At 36.9% G+C, this 24,448-nt stretch overlaps 2 protein-coding genes across 3 annotated transcripts; one reads left to right on the top strand and one right to left on the bottom strand.

The window, feature by feature from the left end:
• Nucleotides 1-16: 16 nt before the first annotated feature.
• On the bottom strand, nucleotides 17-20,289 carry LOC127793201 (SNF1-related protein kinase catalytic subunit alpha KIN10-like). 2 transcript variants are annotated; one of them, XM_052324000.1, is made up of 11 exons: nucleotides 20,126-20,289; nucleotides 17,674-17,873; nucleotides 17,302-17,486; nucleotides 16,989-17,171; nucleotides 16,738-16,869; nucleotides 15,324-15,509; nucleotides 10,441-10,530; nucleotides 10,274-10,357; nucleotides 2,463-2,582; nucleotides 1,685-1,918; nucleotides 17-417 (listed from the first exon to the last, which is right to left on the bottom strand). In XM_052324000.1, the coding sequence occupies exons 2-11, from the start codon at nucleotides 17,867-17,869 to the stop codon at nucleotides 301-303; spliced, it is 1,527 nt and encodes a 508-aa protein (XP_052179960.1). In that variant the 5' UTR covers nucleotides 17,870-17,873; nucleotides 20,126-20,289; the 3' UTR covers nucleotides 17-300. The 2 variants fall into 2 exon arrangements, with proteins under 2 accessions (XP_052179960.1, XP_052179961.1); XM_052324001.1 differs by lacking the exon at nucleotides 15,324-15,509.
• A 2,478-nt stretch (nucleotides 20,290-22,767) lies between these two features.
• LOC127793133 (uncharacterized) lies at nucleotides 22,768-23,772 on the top strand. The gene has a single exon (XM_052323915.1). It carries the CDS (start codon nucleotides 22,768-22,770, stop codon nucleotides 23,770-23,772), a length of 1,005 nt encoding a protein of 334 aa, XP_052179875.1.
• Nucleotides 23,773-24,448: the final 676 nt, after the last annotated feature.

Below are 24,448 nucleotides of genomic sequence, written 5' to 3'. Positions count from 1 at the left end.
AGAAGACAAACCAAGAAGCTACTTAACTATAAACTTATAGAATTAAATAGTTAACTATAAACATTGGCTAATTTGGATGATTCCAACAATTACACAGGATCTATTTCAAACAACAGAGACCTGCCGCTTGGGCACTAGCTCTACAACTCAAACATCAACCTGTAATAATGCTCAAGTAATAAGAGCAAGTTAACTTGGTCATTATTCGAACTACTACAAGGGCAAAGGGGACGGTCAAAACTCTGCAAAAAAGATACTTATAAACAAACAACAAAGTTCCGGTCCGTTATGCCAAGGCCTTCAGTTAAGAACCCCAAGCTGCATGAGGAAATGAGCACACAGATCCAGGAAGAAGAACGCTGGGCCCTGTATTCTCTGCAGATCAAGCAGATACTTATCTGCTTCAGTCTTGTATAGCTGGAAAAAATATAAATCAATAGAGAAAATTTCAGCATCAGCAGTTTATGATGCAGGATGGCCTGAAAATATGACAGATAGGAAAGAAAGCGGAAAAAATAAGAAGAAGAAAAGGCACAAGCTGTGTGTATGTGTGTGCGCGAGCGCACGCGAGAGAGAGAGAGAGAGAGAGAGAGGGGGGGGAGGGGGGGGGGGGGAAATAATCACTTGTATTAAGTATCAAAGGCATGAATTTTCTAAATACATGTCTATTTATAGCCAAAATCTAATCCTAACTATAATATAATTAACTTAATGATAAAACTGAACCAAAAGGTAACAACCTAAAACCTAAACAACATATGACAAATCTAAATTCTAAATCTCCTAATATCAAACATTCAAAATAATCCTAATTCCTCATCAGTTTAATCATTGAAACTAAGTACTGCAAAACGAATTCTTTCCCATTTATCAACTTTCCACCAACACAATTGAAAAGGCGTCAACATTATGAAATTACAAATCTATCAAGCATAACAGATTAGGGATGTGAAGGTTTGATATGGGGTTAATTTTGCTCCTCCACACAGTGAAACCAGTATGGCGTGCATTCCAGATAAATAGGAGATCCTTTAGTCATTGGAATTTAAAGAAAATGCATAAGATTTTAATAATTTCCTATGTCCCAGAGATAAAGAATAGCTTAGGAGGTTCCTAATCCTTTAATACGCACTAATTCTTTTCTGTAGTAATCAGCAACCACTGCAACCCCATATGAAATTCACTTGGAAACTAGAAATGTCAAGGGAATGCACACTCCTATTTGCTTAAATTTGTCATGACAATGCCAAGACATCATTCTAAGGGGTCTAACTATCCACCCACAGCATTCAATACCTTTTGACCAAGATTTGAATATGGATCCTTGAATTGAAGCAGCTTAAAAATCTAAAAAGTCCCAACATGGCATGTAAATTTCAAGGACCCGATCGTAAGATGAATTAGAATCATCAAATCCTATTTAGATGTCCATGATTTGAGCCTTCCAGAATAAAAAAAGAAATGCAGGTTTCAAATTAAATGTTCTAAAATGTATTGTCATATGAGACCTACTACAGAAACAGGCAGCCATCAAAGCAAAATAATTTAGCCAGTCTACATCATCCCCACATGCCATTCAAGAGTTTGGTGATTAAAAGCCATACTTCAAGGTCAAATGCAAGAGCATCTCCTCTTCTAGTTCCAAGACAATGCCTGCATGGTAAGGAACAAGAGGAACAAATACCTGTATTTCAAATTTCACCATGCTTTGAGCATTATAATCATTACAAATGGTGAGAGATTCATTGTTGACACAATGATTATCCTGTCCATGACTGCTACTCATCCCTTTGGGATTATGAGAACCATGATACCATAGACACTTCATGTTATAGGGGCCAATTGTTTTCCAACGCACATTCAGTTTTTGCAGAGCCAAGAGAATCTGTGTCATTATCTCCCGTGGATGTGCCGCAGACTGACAAAAAGTAAAAGAAATTAGATCAGCAACAATTATAAGAGGTTACAAAGATCAGTTGAAAGAACCTGGCTGGTACAATAATTGGTTGCTGACTAGATCAGCAACATTCAGTTTTTTTATTTTTTATTCCAGAAATTATGAAGAGGAAATCAATGATATACACAGGCCCAGGAAGCCCAGGAGACGGGCTGTCACAATATGGGCCAGCTTCTTGTTTTCCTCTTAATTGTGTTAGTGAGGAGAGTTGTTAGTGAAATGGATGACACTTCTTGGGGAGCTTTTAAGCTACACTAGAAAATCTTGTTTCTACTTTTGCTAATTTGTGCATCATGAAAAGAAGTTGAAATGCACTTTCCATATTTTCTTTTTCCTTTTGTATTCAATTACTATTAACAGTTATCCAGCAGGATAATAACAGGCCCATAGACTATTGCATTTTTAGAGACCCAAGAAACATTACAAAACATATGGTTCATGGGGAAAGAAGAGTTGTTACTGAAAAGGATTAATTTCTGTTGGTATATGAACTAGTAATTCAAACCTGCAGCCCAATAACCCATTTTGTCTCACTCATCAACTGGGGCCTCAAATCTTGAGGAAATTGGTGCCCATCTGGAACATTTAAGGTACCATTCGGGTGCATGCCAACAGGACCATACTCCTGAAAATATGTACGTGAACAAATATCAAAGGTAAGGCCTCCAGTTCTAGAATGATATTTATACACAATATATAATATAAAGCGGTTTCTATTAAGCATTTAAGCCACATCTGCAGGTTGGGATATCAATGGATGTTCTGCTTAAACTGGAAGTCTCAAAAGCACCATTCATGTGTTGAAGCCAAAAGATATAACCAGAAGAAGTGCTCAAAAGCACCATTCATGTCAACATAGAAGCAAGATTTACAGAACACAAAGATGAAATGAAAAGAGATTCTCAGCAAGGGAAGGTAAAGCTTCTAGATATTGCTTCAAAACAAAGTAGGATTTTTTTCCAAGTATTTATCCTATTTGCTTGAGATTGCCTCCTAAAACAGATGCACTGGACATAACATGGCTCTTGATTGAAAATTGCCAACAGAGTATAACAGTTAGTTGTAAAAGTATCTCATGCTAAAGTTTTAAGAAGCTACAGATTGTTAATGTATAGAGTAGGATCTCATATATGGTCCTATGAACATGAGACTTCATGCAAACAAGTTTACATTAGAAAAGGAATAAATAGTGTTGAAAGAAAGAATCAAAGAACTGAAAAATCCAATCTTAATTAATTCATACATAGGTTACAGAATACAGTAGTAATAGAAGGAAATAAATAAAATAACAAGAATACAGGAAACAAATCAGAGCAGCAGTAAAAGGAAACAAAGTAAATAAGAAACAAATCAAGAAAACAATATCAGCCTCTGAAGGAAAGATTGCACCATAAGAAGCAGTCCATCTATGTAAATTCTAACACTCTCCCCCAAGATGGGAAGTAGATATCACACATTCCCATCTTGCTTAGTATCTTGTGAAAAATAGGTCCCGATAAACTCTTAGTAAGGACATCTGCTAGCTGCCCATTGGTAGGAACAAAAGGAGTGCATATTAAGCCACTGTCAAGCTTCTCTTTGATAAAATGCCGATCAACCTCAACATGCTTGGTTCTATCATGCTAAACCAGGTTGTGAGCTATGTTTATAGCCGACTTGTTGTCACAATATAGGCTAGGCACAGTCCATTGAACTTTCAAATCTGTTAGGATAATGGTCAACCAAAGAAGCTCGCAAATGCCTAATGCCATAGACTGGAACTCAGCTTCAGCACTTGATCTAGTCACAACATTTTGTTTTTTGCTTTTCCAAGTAATTAAATTTCCACCAAAGAATGTACAATAGCCTGAGATGGACCTTCTATTTATGAGGGAGCCATCATAATCTGCATCGGTAAATATCTCTAGTGATAGATCATGAGTTCTTTTAAACAAAACACCCTTACCAAAAGACCCTTTAAGATAATGGAGGATTCTATGCACTGTCTTGAGATGATTTTCCCTAGGATCATGCATAAACTGGTTTGCAACACTCACAGCATAGGCTACATCTAGCCTAGTGTGAGATAAATAAATAAGTCTCCCAACCAAACGCTGATAGGATCCCCTATCTACTGCCCCTGACTCACATTCTGCCCCAACTTTGTGATTCGATTCTATGGGAGTCTCAACGGCCCTGCTGCCAAGCATACCTGTTTCAGTCAAAAGATCTAGAATATATTTATGCTGGGAAATAAATATTCCATCCTTGGACCAAGCTACTTCTATACTGAGAAAGTATTTTAACTTTCCCAATTCTTTGATCTCAAATTCTCTTGTCAAACAGCCTCTCAAATGTTCTATCCCAGCCTTGTCATTCCCGATAACGATAATATTATCAACATATACCAACAATACTGTTATTTTTCCTACAATTGAATGATGTATAAACAAGGTATGGTCACCTTGACTTTGCTTATAACCTAATCCAAGCATAACTTGAGCGAACCTCCCAAACCAGGCTCGAAGGGACTGTTTCAGTCCATAGAGGGCCTTTTTTAGCTAGCATACAACACTCTCATCTCCTGTTTGCACTCCAAACCCAGGTGAGATATCCATATAAATTTCTTCCTCCAACTCCTCATGTAAAAAAACATTTTTAACATCAAATTGAAACAATGGCCAGTCATACATAACCGTTAAGGATAGTAATATTCGGACTGTGTTCATCTTAGCCTATTGGAGCAAAAGTGTCTAAGTAGTCTACCCCATATGTTTGGGTATATCCCTTAACCACCAGCCTAGTCTTGTACCTTTCTAGGGTCCCATCAGACTTGTATTTAACAGTAAACACCCACTTGCAGCCTATCGGCTTCTTCCCTTTGGGTAGTTTAACCAATTCCCAAGTATTGTTCTTCTCTCAAGTGTTGCCATCTCAACCATCATGGCATCCTTCCAACACTCATTATCTAATGCTTAAGACACGATCTTTGGAATTGGAATAGAATGAAGATTGGTCAAAAATACCTTATGAGCAGGAGATAAATGGGAATAGATCATGAACAAATGAAGATGGTGTTTACTGCAAGTGCGGGTTCCCTTTTTGAGAGCAATAGGGATGTCCAAGTCATAAGGTTCATATTTAGCTTGAGTAGAGGGGTCAATGTGAGGTTCAAAGGCAACTGATTTAGGTGACAAAGTGGGCAGAACAGAAGATGAAGTAGGGTTAGAATGATTTTCACAAGAATCGGAATTTAGAGTAGATGATTCTACCTGCATAGGGTTCTGAACCATATTCTTTCTTCTTGTATAGACCTTAAGAGAACTTGTAACATCCCGCATCAAACGATAGGAAAGACCGAAACAACTTATCCTGATGAGCCTACGCGAACCTTCCAGGGGGTCGCCCATCCTTGAGCTTTCCCAACTCAAGCACGCTTAACCCCGGAGTTCCCTGCCAACATTCAGCCCAAAAGGTATCCAGCTGGTGTTATTTCTTTCCTTACACTATCATCGATATATATTAACTTCTCTAAGCTCTCGGGGTATTACATTCTCCCCCCTTTAAGCACATGACGTCCTCATCATACGACCTTACAACTGGTCCCAGATCTTTTTCCCCCATTTGCATGGCCGATGTGGGATTCGCCTAAGGTGCCTACAGGCACCCCCCCTTAGGGACTCAACATTCTCGCTGAGGTTTGCCCCACCACCGCGCTTAGAGGCTCGAGGGTCAGCTCTGATACCACCTGTAACATCTCACATCGAGCGATGGAAAAGACCGGAACAACTTACCCTGATGAGTCTATACGAACTTCCCATGGGGTCACCCATCCTTGAACTTTCCTAACTCAAGCACGCAACCCCGGAGTTTCTTGCCAACATTCAGCCCAAAAAGTATCCAGCTGGTGTTATTTCCTTCCTTACACTATCCTCAATATATATTAACTTCTCTGGGCTCTCGGGATATTACAGAACTTGTATATGGTAGGTCAGTTTCCTCGTGAACCATTTCTAAAGAATCCTTTAAGATATGTTTTGGTTGGGAGGAGACAACATTAGGGAAAGATTCACAGAGAGGAGGAAAAAATATCTCTTTGTTGGATTCCTCAAGAAAATTGGTCTCCCCCTTAGGATAAGTTTTATCAAAGTATGGTTTGTCCTCCATGAAGCTAATATCGGCTGAAACCAGTGAACTAAAACACGGCCACTGGCCTTCGCGATTGTGGCCAAATCGGCCCTCTTAGGCGTCGGCCCGGCTAATCGGTGTCGGGCAGCGCTTAGGCGGCCAAGGTGGACGCCTAGCCGCGTGAATCGCCTGGCCGATTATGGCCTAATCGGCCGCCTAGGCCGCATGAAGTGCCTGGGCCACGTAAATCGATTTAGTATAAATTTATTAGGGTTTTTGTTTCCCCTTACCCGTTACCCCTTCTCTCTCGTCGAATTCCCCTTCTCTCTCACACACACCGCCACCGATTGTCTATTGCAGAGTTGTCGTCAGCTCTATCAGATCTCGTTGTCGCCGTTGCCTCTGCCACCGCTTGACAGGGACGGAAATAGCCTTCGGGCTTACCTGTGGTAACACAACGAACAGGGGGCAGCGATGTGATCGAAAGAGGCAGGTGACCATTGCTATGATCGAAGGAGGCAGGTTTGAGAGAGAGAGAGTGTGTTGAAATTTGGGGGACGGGGGGTGTGGGGGTGGGGTGAGGGAGTAAAAGAGAGAGAGAGAGAGAGCGCTAAAATTTGCCCAAGGAGGAGAGAGAGAATATATTAAGAAAAAAAATAAAAAAATTAAATTTTCTAGGTGCCGCCTAGGCGACCTAGGCGTTAGGCGCCAGTTTGCCGCTCGACTAGCGCCTAACGTCTTTTAGAACACTGGTTGAAACAAAAAACTGTTTGGATGGTGGATGAAAGCATTTATAACCCTTTTGGGTTAAGGAATACCCAACAAAAATACATTTAAATGCTCTAGGATCTAACTTACTTCTTTGAGGTGAATGATTATGAACAAAAACCACACAACCAAACACTTTAGGACTGATTCCATTGGACAATTTAGAGTCTGGGAAAAATTTAGAAAGAAGTTGAATAGTACTGTTTGAGTGGAGACTTCTTGATGTGAACAGTAAAGAAACAAAGGCAAGGGTTATCCAAGAGCATGTAAGTCTTGGGCCGATTACTCGTTCAAAGGTTAAAGAATTTCAAAAGGAAGTTGAGTTATTTATTGGGAAGACTCTAGCCCATTTGGAAGAATTAGAATTTAAAGTGAAGGAGTTAAAGCCCAAATTAATCACATTGCTTGTTTCCTTAGAAGCCCATGACCAGAATGCAACCTAGGCACTCCTTGATCAAGCCCAAGCAATCAACCCATCTGCCATGCCCAAGTCTTTCCAACAAGCCCAAGTCTTATAACTGATGTCATGGATGATGTCACCCTTCATTTGTCATTTATGTTTGAGAGTGTTTTGTCTTTATGTATTATTGTGTTTTATCATCATGACTTCATTTGTCAAAAGTGACATCATGATATTTTTCTTTATGCTTTTGGTTTATCTTTTATCATCATTAGCTCCATTTTGTCAAAAGAGGCAATCATGATTCCCTTTGTCAAAAATGGCATGATGATGTTTTACTTTATGTGTGTGATCTTGTAATGTTTTGGCATGAACATTTTTATGAAAAAGGTGCAAGAGCATTTTTATCCTAATTCTTATCTAAGCAATTCATTTGTTTAGTGGCGAATTTACTTGATTCTTATCACTCTTCCTTCTATCTTAGAATGTGGCAAATCAAAACTAGTATTTTCTTATTTGTGGCAAACTTTCTTATCAAAATAGGGGTGCTAGTATTTCTTTTGTATTTCGAGCACATCACTTCTAGAGGGAAGCCTATTAATCAAATAAGTTGTTGTCAAGGCACATTATTGTGGAAAAGTAAAGACCTAATAACAGGTAGAAGATGCCCATTTTTCCTCTCAGCTACCCCATTCTGCTGAGGGGTATACACACATGATGATGACTCATGAATTATACCCTGTTTTTGTAAAAATCTAGACAAAATTTGGTTGAAGAAATTCTTAGCATTATCACTTCTTATCCTTTTGATTTTAGTTCCAAATTGAGTCTTGATCATTTTACAAAAACTGGGAAATATAGTGCACACTTTGAACTTAGACTTCAAGAGATAAAGCCAAATCACTCGTGTGCAGTCATCAACAAATACCACAAACCATTTGGCGCCAGATAAATTTGGGACTAAAGAGGGATACATATCATGAAGAACTTTGAAAGCTGGATGCCCTAAACAAAAATAATGCAGCCAAATTACATCTTTATTGGATTGAGCTAAAAATGAAACTGGAAACTATCCCCCATTACTTTTTTCACTTAAATCTTCAAGATGATAGAGACCATCCTTTACCCTAGCACACCCAATCATCTTCCTCAATTCCTTTTCTTGAAATTCACAAAAGGACAGATAGAAGATGGCACGACAGTTAGAATCATAGGTCACTTTTTGGATAGAAACTAGATTGGTACAAAGATTAGGGACATGAAAGACATCTCTTAGGATTAGGTTTCTGTCAATGAGAATATCTCCTTGACCTGTCACGGTTGTTAAGGATCCATCGACTAGCATAATTTTCTTGGTACTAGGACATGGTTATAGGTCAAAATTTTGTAGAGGATGGTGTCATATGAGGTAGAAGATATACCTGTGAAGGCTAAGTTAGAAGCACTAGTATTTGCACCTGATCCCTTCTCAATGGAATCTAGCAGGCTTCTTAACTTTTCTATCTCCTCCTTCCTCAACAGCTCCACCGAATTGACCTGTTTTGTAGGCTCATTCTCTACACTAGTTTTACCATTTGCTACATAAGCCTGCCCCTTTGATTGTCCCCCTTTTTCTGGTTTACCATGAAGTTTCCAACACCTATCAATTGTGTGTCTGGGCTTTTTGCAAAAGGTACACCATAGTTTGTCCTTATTTTTTATCTTAGTGAAATTTGTTCCTCCTCTTTCCACCCTAGTAAATTTCTCTAGACCGAAACCACCTTTTAGGGATAATAAGGCTGAGTTTTCCATATGTTGCACTTAAAGCATTACTCCTCTTCTACTTTCCTCAGCCCTAACAATCAAAATTGCTTCATTTAAAGATGGAAACTCAGACTTACCAAGAATCTGGACTCTCACCGCATCATATTCTGCATTAAGGCCTGCAAGGAAGTCATACATCCTCTCTCTTTCCACACACTTCTTCTAAATGGCAGCATCTTCACTACACTTCATTTGGATACCCTGATAATGATCCAACTCTAGCCACAAGGTTTGCAATAAACTTGCATACTCGATTATAGACCGAGTCCCTTGTTTGGTGGCTATTACTTTGGTTCTGATTTCGTAGGTTTGGGCGACATCGTTTACCTTGGAATAAGTCATCCTCACTGTGTCCCAGATCTCTTTAGTCGTAGTGAGAAACATCACTGTGTCACTAATATTTGGAATCATTGAGTTCTAGAGCCAAGACATGATCAGTGAGTCCTCTTCGTCCCACACGGCATATGATGGATCATCCTCCTTTGGTCTAGTGCCAAGTAAATGGCTCAGCTTTCCCTTGCCTTTAAGGAAAGTCTTGACCAGCTGGGACCACTTGAGATAATTCTTGCCAATTAGCCTAAACGAAGCTTGTATCTGCTGTAATTCTCCGCCAACAACTCCACCGCTACCGAAGTTTCCAAAAAGGGTAACCTCATTCGTACCTTCGTTGGTATTTCCAGATTCATTGGTTTAAACTCATGGCTTCAGAGATTTGAAGGGAAGGATAACGGACAAATCGATTCCAAATAACCGAGAAAGGATGATCTTGAATCAAAGAATTTTGATTTCAAGCAATCGGAAAAATGGATTGGATCAGACTATAGCTCTGATACCATGTTGAAAGAAAGAATCAAAGAACTAAAAAATCCAATCTTAATTAATTCATACATAAGTTACAGAATATGAAATGTATATACAAGCCTACAATTCTAAGTTAGGCAGTCTTCCAAGAAGAGAAAGATGCCTAAACAACCTTAGGAAATATCTACAATAAGGAAAGATTGAACAAGATACAATCCACTAGTAATAGAAGGAAATAAATAAAATAATAAGAATACAGGAAATAAATCAGAGCAGCAGTAAAAGGAAACAAAGTAAATAAGAAACAAATCAAGAAAACAATATCAGCCTCTGAAGGAAAGATTGCACCGTAAGAAGCAGTCCATCTGTGTAAATTCTAACAAATAGGAACAAAACCCAGAAACAATGATTTCTACAAAAAGAAGAGAAATACGCACAATAGGCTCCTGAAATTGATCTCCTAGATAGCCACTGGGAACAGGGGACTGGTTGTCAGATAGCAAGTAATATGCAACAGTTGCCTGAAATAAACTGTAGTAAGTATGACAAGAATAATGGAAATAGAAACTAAAGTGTGAATCATATAAGAACCAAAGAGGGATACATCATTTTGTATTCTGTTTCGAAGACATTCAACTACATGTTGCTTCTCAAATCCCATTCTAACCACTTCTTGAATAACATCCTCGTCAATCTGCATCAAAGCAAATTCAGTTCATTCGATCATGAAAACAAGAACATTAAATAATTCTTGTCAAGAGCAAAACATAATAATATAAAAAAGTTAAAGTTAAGCCTTTGTCTAAGAACTTGAGCTTTTAGATGAGATGGAGGTTAACAATTCAATATGGTTGTCTGTCTTGGCTTTTGATTACACCATTTAGGACCCTTCTTGGGACCAAAATGTTGAGCATTACCCCAAGACTGTAGACAAGTTTTAATTGGCATTTGACAGATTGAGACAAACTGTTAATCAGCATAATGCTGGCTCTCAGTTTCTTCCATTTTAGCCACCGTCTGCTGACAGTCTACAAACTGTTGACGTTTCAAGACATCTGTGGACCATTTTCCCTGTTTTGTGGACAGTTTTCACCCAAAATCCATTTATTGTATCCTGTTTCATTCTTAAATCACTCAATATGTTATGGATCTTTTGCAAACTAAATCACTCTGGTGGCATTTTTAGGGATACTCCAACCTTTTACATTCAAATAAATCTTATTTAAACCACATAAATTGGTATGGTGCGCTTTTTTCCTTGAGATGTGTCATTTCTCATATTCATCGCACACCATACTTAATGTACCTGCTTTAAAATATCAGATATGATCATAGCATCGATATAGAGCCAAGCCATAACAGTAAGCTAAACATCCATTAATCCACAAGGAAACATAAACATCATCTTTCCCTTAAGGGATCACATGCCAAGATTATAACAGTCCACAATATTATTGAACAAGATCATTAAATGAAAAAGGTTACTCCATTCCTAGGCCTTTGCTTTTCCTTTTGAGGTGTTAGCATCGTTATCTAAACATATTGAATATCTGAGTGAGTATTAAAACTTAATAAGGGTTTTCAAGCATGCAATACATGAGCTTTTTACTAAAAAGCATATCTTGATCCATTTTTGAAATCACATGGCATGCTCATCATGCAACAAAGATCATTTGCAAATATTGAGGGAAGAGTTTCCACATCTTGATTAACACCATTTCTAGGCCCTTCTGGATCACTCAACTTTGCAAGACCCCATGCCAATATGCCACATAAGGCCTATAACACCTTCTTAGTCTTCCAATCTCAAAGGGTATTTCCTCTTACAAAAAACATCCTAAGGCAAACTTTCTCTTCCAAAAAATATGTATAAAAGCATACTTTCATAGCCATGTCTCAAGTTAACACATCATCATAGTCTCACGCATGCATAGAGAAAAAAAAAAAAAAAATTGTTAACAATAAAAGTCCCCTTACCTCAAATCCTTACAATAGAGCCGACCATGGGCTAGGGCTACAACCTAGGGCCCACAGCTGAGGGGGGACCAAATTTTTTTTTAAACATATGTATATTAGTATATATGTGTATAATAAATTAAAAAAAAATTAACAAAAGAAGTTGCCGCTTGTACCCTGTCAAAAGAAGATTTCATTGCTATTTTTATTTTGTTGGTACATGTGATGATTGTTTTTGTTTCGATTAATTGTGGAGGATGAAAGTTGGGGTGTCAACAGTTCGGATTGATCCGGTTCTATAAAAATCCAGTAACCGAATTATTTTTAACGGTTCCGAAAAAATAAGAACCATAATCGAACCATTACATATATAAAACCAAACCATGATCAATCCGTCACACTAGACAAGTTTCGGTTCGATTTCGATTCTATCCAATTAACATTGAGCTTCTAAACATTTTTGCAAAATATAAAATTACAAACAAATTTGTTAATTAAAATAAACCCATAACTTCATTAATGCTTCAGGTCTTGAAGTAAAAATAGAACAAAATAATTCATAGACTCTCATCAAATGAAATTACATCGACCATTTAGTATAGCAATAGCGCATAAAAGCCTAGAAATAAAAGAGTTCATGAATCTCACTAGTTTCCTAAGAAGTGATACTATTTATGCATATGTATATATATATATTTACCCAAAAAATTATAATATATATATAAGTATAATATTGGTTCCAGTTCAGTTCGAACCATGGTTTGAAAAAAAAAAAATCAATAACCAAACCAAATATATAGGTTCTTAATTTTTTAGAACTAGAACCTAACCATTGAACCATAGAACCAATTCAAAAGGCACGGTTCGGTCCGATTTGGTCCGGTTCACCGATTTTCAGATATTTTTTGACAACCTTAGATGAAAGGAAGATTGATCAAATCAATAAATGCTTACGGAGATTCGAGAGGAAGCATGTAGACTCAAATATATAGTTTTCGTTTTTTAATGCAATATTTACAATGCAGGGTACTCTTTTTCCTTCGTTTGGGGTTTTGTCCCATTGGATTTTCCCCAAACAAAGTTTTAATGAGGCCCCAAATTATTCTTCCTTATTTTTTATAAATTCTTATAATTTTAATAAAATTAATTAGTTGATAATTTTTATTTTTTTATTTAATTTGTATAAAAGGTCACACTTGAAAAAATTTGCCCTAGGCCTCAAAAAACCAAAGACCAACTCTGCCTTACAGTACTTGAAGGTTGTGGATCTTCCTAACCTCATCCATAAAACACTCTTTTAATACTTAGAAGCACTCCTCCCAAGCCTCATGTGTAGCTCAAAGAATATAGCCACCACTAGCTTAAGTCTCCTTTATATATTGTTCGCTACATGTCCTCAAAAGATCATGGTCATTAGATCTTTGTTCATCTAAGAGTTCTAAAGATGCCAACTCAATTCAATAAATCATTTCTCCAATATAAAATTAACCCAATTAAAGAATATTTACAAACCTACATGAATGTATCATCAACTTGGAGACAAGATCTTAGCCTTTGATTTTCAATCCAAGGGTTGATATTCAAATTTCCCTTTCCAATTAATTCTCCCAAGTGTGGACGCCATTATAATATGCAAGAGAATAAATCTCACAATTCTCACATGCCATGGTCAGCCATACAAAGGGTCCCTTAGCATTTTACGCTAATATGGCTATGAGGTTTTATTTTCAATTTGTTGTATATGGAATATTTATCAAACACTTCCATTTCCACATTAATTACCTCTTCCATTTAAACCCAACATTTGCAGCCCCTAGGAAGGAAGCCTACAGCTAAAAGAGGAAATCAATCAGCTTTCACTAAAATGGAAAAAAGTACTTTGTACTTTTGGCACTCTTCCCTTGGAAATCAATCAGTCAGATGAGCCTCAGTTGCTCTCCTACTAGGTCCCTAATGGTATAATCTTACTTACCAAAAAAACACCAGTTTAGTAGTTTTCTGTATTTCTTATCCATTAAAGATAATGTGTTTAGGGTGTTTTTACCCTAATTGGGCTATTTCAGTATAAATTTCCCAATTTTGTCATGAATTGGTCTCGTGATGTGTGCCCAAGCACATATTTTGATAGTTTCCAAAACTCAAACTAATCATGTACCTCTCTTTTTGTACCAGGATATTGCTCGTCAAATTTGGCATTTGTTTGAAGAACATTTGAGAGGGAAATTTTAGCTCCAAAGTCAGAATTCATGTTGTGGCACCCAATTAGGGTTTCCTTTTCAGGTGTCTTCCCAAGTTCAAATTTGTCCATTCTTGTTTTTAAAATTCATAATGTCAAGCCAATTTGCCATTCCTCTAGTTCCTTTGTGAAAATCCCTCGTTTGACCTATCTAGACTTTTGGGCCTCTTAGGCGTTGACAGTGACACAGAGAACAGTGCAAGTTACCAATTACCCTTTAGTACTCAACTTGAGCCTACTAGATACAGGCGTCCAATTAAGTCATAAACCAAGTGCCTGTCCAATTCTCATTCCCAAAATCCAACCAATTGGGTAGCTTTCCTTGTTTTGGGTCCAAAATGACCCTTTTGCTCCTGGGGTCCAGCCATTGACATTTCAATTATGGTTCTGGTTCCTTCACTTTTACTTTGTCAAACTTAATCCACTGGCCTTACTTTGCTCCTCCTGGACTCGTACAGAAAGATTTTGTCACTTGCTATTTTGGCAAAACCAAACCTGCCACTTATGGAAACACCCAAAACCGCATTTTTTTGGTAAATTTATTTAAACCTCAAATTTTCTCCCAAAAGTCTTCCAAAACATGAATAGTCATCCAAATGACTTCAACTATCCTCATTCAATATCAATTTGACCTCAATTGTGTATTTCATTAAGACCACCTAATATTACAAAAAAGGGTCAGGTATTACACAAAATATCTAATTTCTATGTCTTGCTGTATGGATCTCTATCTTGATCACATGCATGAATGTCATTAACATTTACACTGAACTGTCTTTTCTGGTCATCTAAATCTTATAATAAGATTCCCAATCTAGATCTTTTATCCCTCCCACCCATACCACTTGGTAGGTTATGCAATTATCTTTCATGATTTGTTCAGTATTCAAATTTTAGGTTGGTTCAATGTCTACAATGACTAAGAAAGATTTCCACAGGAGTTTCCCATCTATATCTAAAAAGATGTCAAGAGCCAATTTGAACTGTAAAAACTTAAATGATTTTTCAATATTTTGTTGTTATCCTTCCATTCCAAATTTATCACAAGTTTTCTTAATGAAATTTAATTGAAATAGTCTACAATAATTTGTCATATCAATGCCATTCTAAATTTGTCCTGTCATCACAAATTTTCCTAAAATTTTAAATTTTATTTCAATTATTTCCTAGTATATAGCATATTACAAAAGTGTATTGTTACAGCCATTCTCACGTAAGCAGCAAATGGTTCTCAGCTATGACACATTCTAATGTCTCAATAACATTAGCTAACAAATGAATAGCCATAAGCATACCCTTTTGATAACAAGCACTGGGTCTGGTGGCTGAACAGCTAAGTAGCAAGGAAGACCAGTTTTAAACCAAAAATGCTGTCGGATTTGCGGAATGGTTATTCGCTTCATAGGGTCAACCACAAGCATCCTTGGAATTATATCCCTTGCTCCTAGTGATAAATGACTAGGAAGAGTGTAAATCCCACTCTGCATAATAAAATATAAAGTAGATGAATGATTAAAAAGATTTAAATATAGAGTTTATAGATTCAGAAAAAGCTTATAATAAAGTTCCTAGAGAAACCTTCTAGAGCGTCTTAGAGAAGAAAGGAGCCCAAATTGCTTATATACAAGTTATTAAAGATGTATTATGGAGTAGAAATACGTGTAAGAAAATGTGGAGGAGATATTGAGTCTTCTCCAGTTATGATTGGAATACAGATTTGCATTAAGCCTTATCGCTTTCCTAGTAATGTATGTACTCACTCAAATATTCAAAGAGGTGTCTTGGTGTATGCTATTTGCAAATTGCATTGCTTGGGTGGATGAGACAAAAAAAAAGCATGAATGTTATACATGGAATATTGAGGGACACTTTAGAATCTAGAGGTTTTATCTTAAGAAGATTGAAAATCAAATTTATGAAATGTAAGTTTAGTAACAATACAAGTGTGGATGACGTTATAGTAGAACCTAAAGATTGAGTCATCCCAGAAAGAGTTCAATTCAGATATTTTGGATCAATCATCCAAAAAGACGGGGAGATTAATAAAGATGTTACTGTAGAATTAAGGGAGGGTGGTTAAAATGGAAAAATGAAACTGTTGTCTTAGGTGATAGATTACATTAAAGCTAAAAGGAAGAATTATATAAGACTATAAGACCATCTATGTTGTATGGCATATAATGTTGGGTAGTAGAGTACCACAAAATGTAAACGTGACAGAGATAAGGATGTTACAATAGATGTGTGGCTATGCAAAAAAAGATAAAATTAGAAATGAGATTATTTGTAATAAAGTCTGTGCAGTTCCTATTGAAAATAAGATGTGTGAAATATGATAAGATGGTTTAGTCATGCGAGAAGAAGACCAATAGAGATTCCTATAAAAGTAGATGGGAATGGATGAATCTCTAGAACGAGAGATAAAGGCCAAGAAAAACTTAGTGGGAGAATCTTATAAATGATGAGTTATAAGGGTCTTATAGGAAATAAAGTCAACCCCACATAATGGGATTAAGGTTTGATGTTGTTGTTGTTAGTAATTAAACTTTGACTAGCTATAGGTTAAAGAAAATCAAACAGAAGTTTCATCTTGATGAGATAACCACATATACAGTAAACACAAGTTTCCCCAAGATACACAACTTAACCACATATACAGCAATCCAAATTATAGTTTAGCTCAAATCATAATTATAACATAAACAGTACCCTTATTTTCTTGAAGAGGTTGGGAATATTTTCATCATCAAAAGGAAGGGTGCCGCAAAGAAGAGCATACAAGATAACACCACAACTCCAAACATCTACCTCAGGTCCAGCATATAGATTTCCTGAAACAACCTGTACAAAAGTTCATGTGATTATACATAAATCCAACCACTAGCTTTGCTTAGTATGGAATAACTAACTTATAATCCTAGAATAAACCATTGTAGATGACAGAAAGCATTAATTTAAACCTCTGGAGCAGCATAATTAGGGCTTCCACAGCTTGTCTTCAGAAAATGGCCATCCCGCATAACATTGCTCAAGCCAAAATCAGCTATCTTCACATTGCCTCTGGCATCTACAAGCAGGTTCTCAGGCTTGAGATCTCTATGAACTACCATGTTTCTATGGCAGTATTCCACCCCAGAAATGATCTTCAAGAGAAAAAAAAAAAAACATAACAATATTAATACCGAGCTGATAACAGATCCAGTATGGAAAATCCTCATATAACAAAGGAAAGAAAAGAGTAAAGATAACAAAAAAGGAAACATAGGTTTTTACCTGTTGAAAAAATTTTCTAGCTTCATCCTCCTGTAATTTACCCTTCTCTACAATGTAGTCAAATAGCTCTCCAGACTTTACATACTCCATAACCACATAAATTTCTGCCTGGGTCTCTATCACTTCATACAGTCGTATAATATGTGGATGTACAAATAACCGACATATTTTAGTTTCTCTTCTCACTGCATAAAATCAAGAAAATGTTCTCAAACTCTCCAATTTTCATCTTCCCATAACAGAAAAGGTCAAAAACAAAGTATATAAAGAAAAGGAATCATTCAGACAAAATTAACATTGGTTGTTGCTGGATTTTCCGCAAAAATGGTGCTATAGAACAAGGATATGGATAAAAAGTAATTCAAGCACTACCTTTTTCCTCCTCACTACTCTTGTTACGACTCTTCATTCTTCGACGGTTAAGGATTTTAATAGCAACTTTGCTCCCAGTCAATAGATGCTCTGCAACTTTCACTCTGCCAAATGAACCATGCCCAAGAGTTTTCCCAAACCTATAATTCTGTAGAAGCATATCCCCGCTGCTGTCTCTGCCTTGTGGTCGATCCATATTACTGTCATGAAAGAAGAGCAAAGAATTTATGAATAGGCATATCAGGTAGATATTGATCTGAAAAGGAAAACTTATATCAAATTCATCACTTGCTGATTTGTGCTGGTCCAAGAACTTGATTGCTCACTAGGATAATTTAGTTTACATGGAGGTGTTATCTTTTTTTGCTACAAGGAGGTGTAATCAGGAATGAAGACAGATGCGATATTTCACTTTAGGTGCCTTGTGGGTTTATCGAGAATTTTTGCACCATATTAGGAGTTAGCTTTCTATATTGTATAGATCGGTTTCACAATATCATTTATGTGGTGGAACACAACCATATCAATTATTTTCATTCACTGTCATCTCATATAACTTCTTCACATGAAAACGAATGGTATTGGAACATTATCTCATCATTCCCTCGCAAGAGGGTTGTGTCAGGAAGGACACCCAGGGTAAAATTTTGCCACATTATTCTTTTACATGGATTTGTATTGTCGAAGTGACTTTGAGAAATCAAATGACATTATCAATGTCATGCAACCAACCCTAACTTGGGATGGTACACTTGTGATGGGTGATGATGATTGGGAGACAGCTGGATGAGCCATTGCTGCCTCAGTTGGATTTTTTTTTTTTTTTTTGTGTGGAAGTATTACGGGGAGCAAATACTATATGCTACTTTAGAGGCACAGTGGAACCATGTCTTAGTTATTGATATCTAAGGAAAAAAAATCTATCTTCATGCATATACAGGTGAATACATGAACAGATAATGGGTCCATCTAAAAAAGTGATTATATTGCCAACATAATATATATATATATATAGAGAGAGAGAGAGAGGGAGAAGGAGAGAGAAGGGATGTGGGATCCAGATGGAATTTAAATAAATATATAAGGGCAAAAACAAAAGATTGTCGCAGAAGATTGGGATAGTAATAATGGACTCCTATTTTTAATATATGGATAAATGCATTCACTACTTAACAGAAGAACTTTGTTTTCTTATATCTCTCTGTTAACCATGTAATTCTCAACTTTTGTTTTTTTCCAGCTTGCTTCTCCAATAGCTAACATCCATATGTTTTCTTGGAGTTCTTTTTTACATGTCGTTTCCCCCTGAAAGCAAAATAAGCTTCACTTCCACGTGCTATGTGCTTCCTTGGTTAATAGATGAAAAATGGCTCATTATTCTAAGAAAAAAACTAACAAAACACTTGTTGTTAGATTTGAACCAGCAGCTTGCTAATGGAGTATTCCCTCCCACAAGCCAAACTGAGTCTTTTAAAAAAGAAAGAGAAGAGGGCAAAAATGTAAAACTCCCTCCTCAGCAGATGCACTCGGTGCATTCTGTCGTGTTCTATATCAGTGGCTGCAGAATTCACTAATTCTTTCTATAAAGATCTTCATATAAAGTAGAAAATCCTAACACTCAAACCACCAAAAAAGTACAAAGTTTTTTTTTTAAAAAGTGGTAGCTGTCATCTCTTTTCTACTCATTGATCTCCTTTATACTACTTGCAGCCACCTATCTCTTTCCATAAGTGAGATTAGGTGCTCAGTCCAGTGGCATCACCTCACGCTTTCAAAAACATTGGCCTATTGTCTGAGAGGATGTATCATGTATTGACTATGTTCTGATCTTTCTTTGAGACAAATCTGATTGTAAGAATGAATCCCCTTCCCACAAGAAGTTGTTGGCTAAAGTCAACCAACCATCTTATAGCAAGACTAAAGGAACACTCAATCACGGTCTCCACCAAAAGGCACTAGATTATCTAAACAAATATTTCTAGGTATTTGAAATGTTGAACAACTATAGCTTCCAACTTATACCGGTCATTTCATTGAGGCCTTCACTGGAAGTGTGCTCAAGTAGTGTCTGATGACGACCTTTATAAAAAAAAATAAAAATAAGAAAAACCCTAAATAAATGAGGTCAACCCCGCTCGTACTTAACAAATTAGAAACCGTAATCACCGCCTTCGTAATTCCCCAAAGCTGTAAACCAGAAGCAAGCCGAGCCATAGATTAACAACAGGGCCAACACTTAAAACGATCAAAAATTCTGTGAAACCCTAAATTTACTAGACGGCGAAACAACACATAGTGATACTCAAGAACAGCCGATGAAACACTCAATCTGAGACAACCATACAGAATCCCAACAACGTGCATACAAATGCTGCATACCAGATGAACTTTTGTGTTTGTGTTTGTGTTTGTGTGTGTGTGTGTGTAAATAGAGAGAGAGAGAGAGAGAGACCTGGTGATCGTCGAGCAACTGAAGCGTAAGTGTCTTGGACTCCTCCTCCATGTGCATAGAACGACGGCCAGTTCGGCTTACAATGGGCGGGCGGAGCCAAACTGCCGGCCCAGGAGATTCCTCCTCATTTTGTCCGCCAACGGTTTGGACCGTTTTGGTTTCGCCGTTTTTTATTTTTTTTATATAAAAAATATATTAATTTCTAATGTGCTATTCTCAAATTAAATTAAGTAATTTAGTAAAAAATAAATGTTTTCATTATCTTACCTAATAAAATTAAAGGATAATTACATTAGCATATACGAGATTTGCTATAATACTCACTTTTCATTCAATTTATTGTTCATACATAAAGCTAACCTATTTTTAATTTCACATAAATCTATTTTTTCATAGAAAACAAATAGAAAGTGTTGAAAAAATTGCATGTCCAAGAAACTTTGAGGGGTTATCATTACAGGGTCAAGGGTCAGGGGTTTTATGTATCAAAAAGTCAACTATAATAGGTAGTACTATTCATTCATTTGAGGGGTTTTATGTGTCAAAAAAGTCAACTATCTAAAACTTAAACCCTTTAAATGATCTTTCTTTGACTAGTAATTTTGTCAATGTTAATTAATCCTTACCTGCTGGGATGTGTACAGCTGTTCAATCAATCTGGATCAAAATTAAAATTAAAAACAAAAATTAGGTTGAAAATCGAACATTTGCTCTTCCCTAGATATGAGAATACATACAACAATATCACAATATATATTACTAACCAATGTTACATATATACGTATGTATATAGTAATTTATTCAATTTTTAATCCAAAATTAGGATCAAGACCATACCAAACTAAACATAATTTTTTTAAATTATTGGATGAAAGACCAGACAAAACTTATCCAGTCTTGGGCCGAATTCAAATTTTAATCAAATCTAGTTCAATTTTAAACCTGAATTAGATCTAAATCAAGATAAAAATTATCTTTCTATAAAAGTAAATAATATTATTACGACAAATTTAGCTAAGTTTTTGTATTTATCACTACAATTAAAACCACACATCTCGTGGACTGGTTCCAATGGAAATTATCAAAGACAACTAGACAACCATCACAGTTTACTGGGCCACTAATGACTTAAGCCCAAGAGCAGTCTAATTATAGTTTCTGCAGTTGAATTTGGGCTACCCAATAGATGAAATCAAACACCAGCAAGAACATTGGGCTTTGGCCCGTTACTAAAAAGCCCAAAAATCCAACCCTCTACTGCTCTACAACTCTTAGTCCCTGGCATTGTCAATAAAAAACAATTTAACAAGCATACAATTATGTGTACTTTAAAATATATCATTAAAAGTTTAAAGCAATTCTATGAAAATATGATTTTAAATGATTGAGCCTCTCATTCTTGCTTTAGAATTATAGTTGAACTTGAATTATTAAGTAGTTAGAAAGTCACCAAATATACCGACCCATTACCAAGAGATGCAATTGACCTGCTCTTATGTTCCTTCCAACCCAAACAACACACACAAGCACATACATATATATATATATCTGTGTGTGTGTGTGTGTGTGAGAGAGAGAGAGAGAGAGAGAGATACCTAATTAATCTATTCAATCTTAGGTCAAATGATAGCACCAACCCATTATAGTTTATTATTCTTTGCTTCTAAGTTCATTTGTTTGACAATAAAAATATGTTATTATTATATTTCGGGTGTAATGTAAATTAGATGCACTTATTAATATAAACGCTATTGTTTGGAAGATTGAATGACTGAATAATCTCATCAGAATTAATGATCTATGAGTTGTGGGTACTATAATTATTATTTCCCACATTAAAGGATTAATGTTTCTTGCAAGTTAAGAACTGTCCACTTTTTGCTGTATATGAAGCAACAGAAATTTTCAGAAGCAAGTTGCTTTTTGTTCTAAAAAGGAGTGGCTTCAGGCATTGTTTAAACAGGAAAAGAATTTCACAGGGAAAATGCACTGTTCCCACTTTCTTAGATCTTCTGTAAGGGGTAGGGCTAAGAGTTAACAATTATAGATAGAACGATTGGGGTGATTGCAGCAAGAGTATATTCAAAGTCACCTTCAAAAGTTAAAAAAAAAAAAAACCATTGCATCATCAATAAGATTCCTTATTTTACAAGGATTGATATTTATATTTAATATTTTTTTATCACAATTAATCATAACTTAAACGTAATAATAAAAAGGTTAGGAAGTTATGAAATTGAATATGAAGTTGTATATAATACATAGTTGCTTTTACTTTAACCTAAAAAAAAATGTTTCCTTTTTGGAATACCAGCCAGTTTAAGCCAACTAAGAAAGGAGTTTGGAGATTCCAAAGAAACAAGAGCTCCTTCCAAAAAAACAAGCAAATTGGCGAAAACAAAGCTAAAACAACTCCACATCTGCAGTAGTTAGTTCTAGTTGTTGGCCAATCTATTTTCCTCAAACGCCAACTTCCTAGATCTGTCCAAACTACCAGAGAGAGAGAGAGGGAGAGAGGTGAAGATGATCAGAAATTAACGGAGGAAACATCAATGTCTTCTATACTACGTACCTCTTCTCTTTTCATAAGCAGCCCATTTTTTTTGCGAGATTCCCATATATCATCTTCATCTCTACACTCAATGGAAGAATACCCATCAATCCCAATGGAGAGAACAGGCAAGATACTGAGAAGATCAATCCACACTTTCCTTCAGAATTACCACTATTTCACCACAGTTCCAACCCTCCTAGCCTTTCCCTTCTCAGCAGCAGTCCTCCTCTCACAAGCTCTTCTCCCCTTCTCAGCTCTTCTGCCAACAGTTTACCATCGCCTTCGATCGCTCTTCCAGGCTGCCGGGTTCCCGCCGTCATCTGAATTCTTCTCCATTCTCAACATCAAGCTCTCACAAACCATCACTTCCTCCATTCTTGTGCTCCCTTTCACCCTCTCTTTCCTCCTCCTGGCCAAGGCCTCCATAATCCAGGCTCTCTGTCGCCACAAACCGACTGTTCTCCCTTCTTTTGCTTCTTTCATCTCCACCTACAATCACATCCTTCTCACCCAAGTTTGCAACTTCTTCATCATCCTCTCTGCAAATGCAGCATGCTTCTCTGTGTTGTTTATTGCCTTCAACTGCCTCCAGGCTTACGGCTACTCCTCCCCCGGCTCTCTCCTCTTCTTGTCTGCCACAGGCGCTGTGCTCTACTCCATAGTCCTTGCCAATGCCCTCATAGTTTGCAACTTGGCGCTCGTCTCATCGGGGATGGACAAATTGGGTGGCTATCTTGCGTTTCTCAAGGCCGGGATTCTGATCAGGGGAAGAACAGCAACAGCACTGGCACTGGCTCTTCCCATCAATCTGGCCCTTGCAGCAGTTGAAGCCTTGTTCCAGTTCCGAGTGGTAAGAGCTTATTACGCGGCTAGAAGTTCGAGTCCTTCCACGGCTCTGGAAGGGATCTTCATCGCCTACTTGTACTCGATCATCATTGTCATCGATACCATCGTGAGCTGTGCGTTCTTGAGGAGTTGCAAAACAGCTAGTCAGATGGATCAGGAAGGAAGATGCAGTTTCCAGATTAGTATTGAAGGGCAAGATGTTAACCACAGAGGTTCAAATATCAAGACCTTTCAAGGCCTTCCATGAATTCATTCCATTCTAAGAAAATTGACAGAATTAATGCTTCTTTTCACCTAAACATCATTGCTGGGAAAGAGAAAATGTAATTTGTATAAGCAAACTCCACAATGCATATTCATTTATCATCCGGTGGTTTTGTAATATCATCATCTTCATGTAGATTGACCGCTTCTAAGCATATTATAAGAACTCTCCGGGGACTTGTGTTGATGGGAAGGCCGCTTGTTAATTAATGAGGTCTCAAATGGATCAGCAATTAAGATTCAAAAACGATGCCATTGTTGTTGAAAATCATTATCAGGCTCACAGGTTGTGTGTTGTGTTGCGCTGTAATGTGCCATGGAAATTTTTTCTTAAAAGTTTTCACTGAGACTGCGGAATTAGTGAACTAATGCGCAAAAATGTCATTGCGCAATTGAATGCGCTCGAAGTCCGCAGTGAAGAACAGTTTAACCGATTCCCACATCTTTGAAGAATCCTGAACACAAAATATTCTCATTTAAAATCTGCCCTACAAGAGGCGAGTCTCGGTGAGATTGCCGTATTGCGTAACAGGAGGAAAGTATCAGTTCAAGTTGTCAAAACAGCCTCCTCGGTGCCTCCTCACTCTTGCTTGAGGAAACACAAGCTTAAGACGATTGACTCGGATACAAAACTAAGAACACTAAGATCATATAGTCAA

This window comes from Diospyros lotus, unplaced genomic scaffold (assembly GCF_014633365.1).
Source record: "Diospyros lotus cultivar Yz01 unplaced genomic scaffold, ASM1463336v1 superscaf1, whole genome shotgun sequence".
Lineage (NCBI taxonomy): Eukaryota > Viridiplantae > Streptophyta > Magnoliopsida > Ericales > Ebenaceae > Diospyros > Diospyros lotus.
Note: the sequence above shows the minus strand (reverse complement) of the source record. Positions and strands in the feature narration are given on the sequence as shown.

Coding starts and splice junctions, on each gene's coding strand:
- LOC127793201 (XM_052324000.1), bottom strand. CDS start 17,869: ATGGATCGACCACAAGGCAGAGACAGCAGCGGGGATATGCTTCTACAG. Junction 1,919..2,462: donor AATGGGTTATTGGGCTGCAG/GTTTGAATTACT, acceptor ACTTTTTGTCAG/TCTGCGGCACATCCACGGGA. Junction 418..1,684: donor TGGTGAAATTTGAAATACAG/GTATTTGTTCCT, acceptor TATTTTTTCCAG/CTATACAAGACTGAAGCAGA.
- LOC127793133 (XM_052323915.1), top strand. CDS start 22,768: ATGGAAGAATACCCATCAATCCCAATGGAGAGAACAGGCAAGATACTG.